Here is an 8,457-nt window from a genome sequence, read left to right on the forward strand (position 1 = left end):
TTTTAAACATGTTTTTTCTTTCTCATATAAAAAGTAAATTTATTTTGAATTAAAGATATAGTTTTAAACATATTTTCTCTTATTCATGTAAAAAATAAATTTATTTTGAATCAAAAGAGGATTGCATTTAGACATATTTTCTTATTTTAATAATTTATGTTTCAAAAACTTACATTTGAATTTCCAAAATTTGAATTAAAGGATAAATGTTTTTAGATATATTTTATCTTATTCATGCAAAAAGTAAATTTATTTTGAATTAAAGGATAATTGATTTTAGACATGTTTTTTTCATTTTAATCATTTATATCTCAAAAACTTATATTTGAATTTTTAAATATTAATTTCTCATGCAAAAAATAAATTTATTTTGAATTAAAGGTGAGACATGTTTTCTTATTGTTTGAGAAAATCTAAACATTATTTAAATTTCAAATTTCATATTAATCTTTTATTTAATGGCTAATGTGTTTGGAAGATATATATATATATATATATGGTAAGTATAGAGGCTCAAGATAGAACAAACTTGATAGAACATTCAAACAAGAGTATGAAACTTCGACGTGCTGAAAATGTGCTAATTGATGGAATTCTCAACCGTTGGTGACTTGTTTGTAATTATTTCTAATTGTAAGTTTGTTATTTTTACTCACTTGTTGTGTAAGGTGATTATATTTGTTAGTAGTGTGCTAGTGATTCTTGTTTAGGCAAGGGATTGTATGTTGGTTCTACCTCCAATTAAAAGATAGTGTTGATTCTCCCTAGTGGAACCTCAAACTAAGTCTTGAGATAGACGATTAGGCTATTTAGAACTGAACCTCTATAAAATTCTTTTGTTTTGTATGATTGTGTGATTTTATTGATTTCATTTCTATTACAATTTTCACATATTAAGATCACAAATTTAATTTTTTTTTTTAAATTTAAAATTATTAATTTATAAAAAATCTAATTCACTCCCTTCTTGAATATTTTTCTGGACAAGAGAGTATACGTTGTCACAACCAAATTTACAAGAAAGTATATGTTCTCATACCCAAATCTGACATGAGCAGTCAGTTCATTAGAGATAGATTATAAATATTATGTGATTCAAATCACTTGGTAATTGTCTTAAGATAATAATTTTAATATCACTTGTAATATTATACTTCAAACCATCTACTAAACTACAAGATTATATATATATATATATATATAAACAGAGCCAGCCATATAGTAAGGCCAGCAAGACGGCCGCTAGGGCCCCTAAATTAGGAGGGTCTCAAATTTAAAAAATTTATTATTTATATATATATTTTTAATAATAAATATTTTATTAAAAAATTAAATATAAAATACAATTTGATAAAAATATCAATGATAATAAAATAAAATCTATTGAAAAATCTTTTAAAATTGATTATTGTATATACACGATTGATCAAGTCATTTCTTCACTCTAAAATAGGTTTGAGTAATTTGAAATATATGAAAAAAGAAATAGATTTCTATGTAATTTTAAGAAATTAAAATCAATGGATGAAAATGTTTTAAAATGATATTGTTTGAATCTTAAAAATATTTTTAAATTTGATGGACTTTCTAATATAGATGGTTTATATTTATTTTTAGAATTAAGAGTGTTAAGAGAAACTTTTTAAGAGAAAAAAAAGTAGTAGATTGAAAATTCTTCACTACATCAAGATAGTTGATTATTTTTCAAATGCATATATTGTTGTTTATAAAATATTATTCACAATTCCAATTTCAATGGCTTCTGCTATAAAAAAATTTCAAAATTGAAATTGATAAAGTCATATTTGAGGTCAACTATGTCGCAAGAAATATTAAATAAATTAGTTATATTATCCATTGAACATGGTTTATATAACGTCCCGAGTTTTTGTAAATCTTGAAAAATAAATAATAGTTGGTTTATGAGTATTTAAAAATTTTGAAGAAAATATTTATTTATAGTGTTTTGAGGAAATGAAAAATTAAGGAATTAATTATTTCATTTGGAAGTAATTATGGAAATATTGAAAATTAGAACAAAAATAACTTTAAAAATAAAATGGAGGGGTGTTATGAAACAATGAGCGGCTGGTCTAGTGGCCACTGTGCTTGTGTGCATGTGAGGGGCGGGGGATCGAACCCCCGCATGCGCAAAAGCAAGGTTGGGAACTTTTATTCCCAGCCGGGCGCTGAATAGCGCCCAGCGCGCAAGGCCGCGCTGTTGCTTTGCCACATTTTGATGCAATTGCCCAAACTTGGAAGAATATCAATGATATTGTCCAAATAATGGTCTACCCAATTATGCCAGAAAATGATGTGAAGAATGGTATAAATAGAGAGTCTGGGGCAATTGAGGGCAAGGGAATGAACCTCAATTGAGGAGAAGTAAAAGCAGTAAGGTATGCTCAATTTTAAAGCTATTTTAAGCTAAAGTCTATTTAATTATTAGTTAGTTAAATTAATTAGTAAGGAATAATGTTTAAGTTAGTTAATTAGTTAATAACTTTGTGGATTCAATAGTTAATAAATTTAATTATGGGTTGACCTTGCTTTGAAAATTTTTTTTTTAAGGAAATTGAGTAGTTAACGGTGCGAGTTACTAGACGACACATATCTTGAGGTAAGGGTTTAATATGCTCTGTGTGTAAATTTCTTTTGTCATGACTTGCATAAGATATTGTGGAAGTGATTAGGCATGGGGTAGTGGATTGTTAACCATGAGAGTCCTAAGACAGGGTCATAAAGCCTGAGATAGGTGCGGTGGACAACTTTGCATGCATGTTGCACTTCATATTTATCTATGATGTCATGCTGAATAATTTATTGCATTACATATTACTTTTACTGAGTCTTAGGACTCACCCCCATTTCATTCTCACTAACCACACAGATAGTTCGGGGTCCAATAAAGGGAATGAGATGTATGCCAAAGGCCAGTTGAATGATGAGAATGACAACCTATGATGGGAATGCGACCTAGTAACTTGTGTCTGTCATGTAATTATTATGTAGTTGTGTTGAACATTGCTTGTATTTTTTCAGTTGGACTTATTACTTTTAATGAGTACTTTGTGTGAGCAAATTATGTTATACCTTAATTGCAATTTATTTGTTCATAAGGCACAGGTCAGATTCGAGACTCGAGTGTCCTTCCGCTGCAAACGAGTTCTAGACCTCGAGTTCTCGATAGTTGGAGGCGGCGAAACCTGGACCCCACCCAAGGTGCCCATGTCATTTTATCCCCCTATTGTTAGGGCATAGCCAACCTCCGCAGTGGGACCTACTAGCGTAACCGTGGGTTACGGTGACACCCGATAGTGGGGATGAGGCATCACAGTTTATTAAATAAACTTAATTATGGAGATTTAATCAACGATTTTGTATCTCAAAATGCAAGAATAATTAATTTTACATAAAACTGAATATAGTTCAACGCATATTTGTGGAATAAAATTTGCTCATTATAGTTTAATGCTTTATTTTATTTTTTTCTATAGAAAAATCAGGAATATATAGTTTTTTACTTTAGTTGCATAGATCTTCTTAGAGTTTCAAGAAAAAATTAGTTTTATTTTTTTTATTTATTGTAGTAGGTTTTTTAGCATTTTTTTATATTTTAGTTAAAAATTTACTATCATTAAGAAATTATTAGATTTTGTAGTTGATTGAATTTCATTTTTTTTAATTTAATGAAATGATAAATTTTTTTAGTAAAAAAATATGTTATTTATTTTTTTATAAAAAAAATTATATTCTTAAGAAGGGCTAGATAAATTTTTTCGCCTAAAACCTCCAAATTGGTTGAGCCGGCTCTCTGTATCAATAACACAAGATTTATCTAATAACAGCAACTCAAACCAAAATACGTGCATAAATGCCAATTACACGGAAAACTAAACAATATATTGGATAGAGAGAGTTCAGGCATCCATGTATGCAAAGCACGTCGCGTGGAAATGCATGTGCATTGTGCGTGAGAATTGGTTGAGACAAAGGCTAAACTTTAGTGGTGCCGACAACATTGCAGGCAAAAAATTTACTGAAAAAATTGACCTTGCGACCGATAGATTGGCAGGCTCGTGATCGAATTTAGAGGACGCGTTTGGCTGTGACCTCATGAGTGTTTCATGCGAATTCACGAAGATTTTAACTTTCCCAAGGCCAAGGGGGGGACCATGCAGGAGTATTTGGCACAGGAATCAGAAATGCCAATGGTCCCTCCAATCCAGTGTAACTTATTAGTCTAGTCTATACTAGTCTTCTTGCGTGTCTTTGATTGTGTTCATGGGCTCATTGTGAAGAACCAATAGGCTCAACCCAAATTTTTCATTCACTTGTTGCTCTATAAATTCAACCCCAAAGAATAATAATAATAATAAAAAAAAAATCTACATGTAATTGACCATAAATTAATTATGATAATACCAATAATGAATCATGCCATCCACATAGTAAAATCTTATTGACTAAATCTCATACCTCAATAGATTAGATTAACAATGTAGAACTTAGTTAGGCTATAAATTTATATCTCAATTAAACCTAAATTAGATTTAAAAATAATTTTTTAATCACAGTCCATCCATTTACATTTAAAATATCACAAGTCTACACCTAAAAATATTAACTAAGTATATAAAATTAAGTAATATATTCAAGACATCTATAATAAATTATCTAAAATGTTATTTAGACATTTATGTTTAATATTTGTGATGACACTTTACATTAATATATTTTATTACATGTCATATTAATGTAACTGTATAAAATATCAATAAAAATATTAAAGTTAAGTGCTGAAATAATATTTCCGTACAACAGTCATCCTTATCCATTTTCCCATTACTGTACAGGTCGTTGATAGCAGTGAATAATTGAGTTAAAATGATGCCTGTAGTCTGGAGTGTTGTTACTTCAATCTACAGGGGCTACAACAACGTGGCATAACAAATAGTAGTTGCATGGCTTTAACCATAAAACTGCCATCTATTCTAAATAATCACAAGCCGTTGGACCGGAGAACTTGTGGAATGACACTTGCAGAAGAGCCACTTCCGCACAAGAGCAACAATGGACTGTCCTTCCTGGCTGGCCAAGGCTCTAGTTTCCTGCAGACTAAAGAACAAAGCAGTACATTGCCAGACTGGAAAACTGACACCCAGTGGCATGTGGGTTTGAATCCCCTGTTTTCGCCATGAATGCTCTATGAAGGATGAAGGATTCTTGGATACTTGCCATCAATCAAACCCATTTCATTTTTGGGTATTCTCAAGAGCAAATCTAAGAAAAAAAAGCTAAGAAATTATGATTAATTAGTCATCTAAAGGTTCAAAAGTCAAATTCTACTAGTACTTTTAAGTGAGTAGTATGTAGGATTGTAACTGTGATCCATGTTTTGGTGACCAATTTAATTAGGGATTTATTTTCATTCAAAAGGAAATTCAGCTAAATAGTAATGGGCAGAAGTAAATCCAACTTGATACCCAAAATTCATTTTGGCGATTTGATAAAATTGAGAACACAATAGAAACTTAACAGCAAAAGAGAAGTTGGCTACCCATTAAAAAGCAAACACCAACATTCAAACAAATCCAATCAAACTCAACTTTACATGCTTTGTGATGGCCCAATTGAGACACAGATGCATCAAATCAAACAAAAACAACTCTACATTCCTCATTCCCCATCTAATGACTTTCAGCCTTTTGAAAGACAGAGGAAGCATCCCAAGCCGCCCCCCACCCCCGTTAAAAGGTAGGGCAGCAAGTGATGTCTACATTACATATTCTAAATAGAAGATGAGAGAAAAAGAAATGGAAAACAAATGGGAAAAGTGGGTAAGCATTAGTAGCTAGCATTCATGAAAGCAAACACTAGAAAGAAAGAAAGAATGACTATTAACAAAACAGTCCTGTTTAGCCTTGTGGACATCTATCTCTTTGGCCCTCATTTGCTCAATGGCTTTTGCACTTTTGTAGCTCTTACATTTCAAGGCTAAAGCTATCCTTTCTCTTTATTTATTTACTTCTCCTTTCACTATTTGCATGGTTGTCACTGGCTGAAGAACGAACTTTCTTGGGCACTGGGAAATGGACACCATAAAGTTGGTAGATGACATTCAACCGACAATCCAACCTACCATAAGAATGAATTTTCCTTTGCAAATTATACTATAAATCCAATGGGAAATTAAACACCAATCAATATTTGATAAACGGATATCAAATCCAGTAACTAAGTCCGATGGACTTTCTGTAAAGGGCAATGCAGATCACAGTCGGTGTAAGTTAGTCTTCTCTTGCTGCCAACAGCTGAGGCAAATGAAGAATTCTCAAAAACATTGATAGAATTCAAATTAGTCGACAATACCGATTCCGGCGTCTTAGGTTTTCCCTTCTTTATTTCCTTCATTAAGTCGAAACAGGAATGCACGCTTTCCTGCACGTTGAATTGCGGCATGATCAAACAACAGCTCATAAACTTATTTTGTATCCAAATTTGAAACTTCAAAATCTATAACAAGGGAAGCTTACTTTTCTAATGGATGAGATAAAACTCAACTTAACCTCCATTGTTTTCATAGTTAATTCATCATGGGAAGCAGCTAAGACTGCGGCTGCAGCAATTACTGATGGCTGGACATCCTTGACATCGATCTCTGCATCGAGATTTTAAATTTATAAAGGGTATCCTCAGTCCACGAGATTTTAAGCTTATAGACAAACATAAAAACAATAGAAAAACCAAAACTAGCATTAGTTCAACATTGCATATGACCTTTTAATATATCCAAAATGAGCTCAGTAGCTCCAGAGATTAATTCTTTTGGCCTAAACTCTCTGTTCTGGAGACAGAACTTGGCGACAAAACAATGGAGATAAGCAAAAGGAGTGATGGACGCCATTTTCCATTCCAAGGTGTTCAAGACGAGCAACTCCATTCTCTCAATCACACAGCTTTCGAAATTGTAATCATCCATATGATACTGCGACAATGATGGCACTTCGCATTCCTCCATTTTCGCGGCCAGTGATACACACGCCACTGATAACAATCGAATAGCCCACATTTTCCCATTCTATGAACATGAATGGCATTCCGAAATTAATCAGAAAATCCAGATGATTAGAGAGAGAGAGAGAGAGAGAGGGAAGAGACTCTCACATCAATGGATCGCTTCGAGAGGAAGCGATCGAAGTATATCAACGAAAGATAAGCTGTGCCGAAGTGAAAGCCGAATAACGCGCTTGTCTGCATCAGAGCACATAGTTTTCTCAGGAACCAAACAGAAAGTACAGAAACAGGAAACCGATTGAGAAGTAACAAACATTAAGAATCCATTTGACGGAGGCCGAGCGGGCGCATTTGAGCCAGCTTTCTCCCAGGACCCGACAAACGAGTTCAGGCACGCATTGATCGGATTCGAAACTGCTCTCCTTCTGGATCAGGTTCTGCACGTACTCTTCCTCGGATTCAGAGACGGAACACGGATTCAAGTCAGAACAGCGACAATCTTCTTGCGAATCATTCAGAGAAGACTCGGTTTCTTGGCAGAGGAGGCTGGAGAGTGAAAATGAAGTGGCAGAGGCATCCATGGTGAAGCGGTACTGTCTACAGCATCCAGAAAAGGGAAATCTAAGGAGGGCAGAAAAGCGAAGACGAAGATATTTGTGCTGAATCTAAGGAGATTGAGATGAAGAGAATCTAGAGAGAGAGAGAGAGAGACTGTGGAGGGAAATGTGGAGGGGGTGACGAGAAGCGGTTTTGGTGCCGCCAAATTTAGCGGATGTGATGCCGTGCGGGGGTCTTATGGCGGTTATAGGCATCACTTAACAGCGTATATGCATATTTCATGGTACATTAAGCACACGAACGCAGCGCAGGACCCCCTAATTTCTCCTAATGTTGAGGCATTTGGGTGTTTTTAGTACAATTATTATTGTTTTACGTAATTTGGAATCCAATAATAGCCATTATTATTATGTGACTCTCGACTCCGTGCATTTTGGCTATATAAGTAAAAAAAAAAAAAAAAAAAAAGATAATTAGATAGACACATCTTGTTATTAAGATTGATAAATAAAAAGAATACATAGATATGATCCTTTTTTTAAAAAATATTCTGTTTTCTTCTCATACTTATCTTCAAATTCTTCTTATTGTTGATTTGATTGCCCAAAGTTTAAAAGGTTCATTTGAAAAAATTTCCTTTATTGCAATTTTTATGGTAATTTTTTTTATTTCTTATAAGATAATTAAATTAATTTTAAATATTTTTGTTGACCTTATATATTTAAGCATAGTGGACTACAATACAAATTTCACAACACTCAATCTTAGCTTCATTTAGACGATCACCTTAAGAGTTCATAATAATTTTGAAACTAGTAAAAAATAAAAAATAAGAGTAACTAAAATGTTACTATATCTCTTTTACTCGGTTGTGGAATTTAT

The 8,457-nt window shown here is 32.8% G+C and overlaps 1 protein-coding gene across 2 annotated transcripts; it reads right to left on the bottom strand.

Moving 5' to 3' along the window:
• Positions 1 to 5,431: 5,431 nt before the first annotated feature.
• LOC127804256 (cyclin-D5-1-like) lies at positions 5,432 to 7,797 on the bottom strand. Of its 2 annotated transcripts, XM_052341082.1 has the most exons (6): positions 7,332 to 7,797; positions 7,168 to 7,254; positions 6,781 to 7,081; positions 6,537 to 6,661; positions 6,373 to 6,441; positions 5,432 to 6,138 (listed from the first exon to the last, which is right to left on the bottom strand). In XM_052341082.1, exons 1-6 carry the CDS (start codon positions 7,596 to 7,598, stop codon positions 6,055 to 6,057), a joined length of 933 nt encoding a protein of 310 aa, XP_052197042.1. In that variant the 5' UTR covers positions 7,599 to 7,797; the 3' UTR covers positions 5,432 to 6,054. The 2 variants fall into 2 exon arrangements, with proteins under 2 accessions (XP_052197042.1, XP_052197041.1); XM_052341081.1 differs by having other exon boundaries at positions 5,432 to 6,441.
• Between the last annotated feature and the right edge of the window lie 660 nt (positions 7,798 to 8,457).

The sequence above is a fragment of the Diospyros lotus genome, chromosome 6 (assembly GCF_014633365.1).
Source record: "Diospyros lotus cultivar Yz01 chromosome 6, ASM1463336v1, whole genome shotgun sequence".
Classification (NCBI taxonomy): domain Eukaryota; kingdom Viridiplantae; phylum Streptophyta; class Magnoliopsida; order Ericales; family Ebenaceae; genus Diospyros; species Diospyros lotus.

Bases quoted from the DNA above. Each gene is read 5' to 3' on its own strand.
- LOC127804256 (XM_052341081.1), bottom strand. From the start codon at position 7,598: ATGGATGCCTCTGCCACTTCATTTTCACTCTCCAGCCTCCTCTGCCAA. The intron at 7,082-7,167 runs GTGAGAGTCTCT...TCATGTTCATAG, and splicing joins TCTCGAAGCGATCCATTGAT to AATGGGAAAATGTGGGCTAT. The intron at 6,442-6,536 runs GTAAGCTTCCCT...TTCAACGTGCAG, and splicing joins TTATCTCATCCATTAGAAAA to GAAAGCGTGCATTCCTGTTT.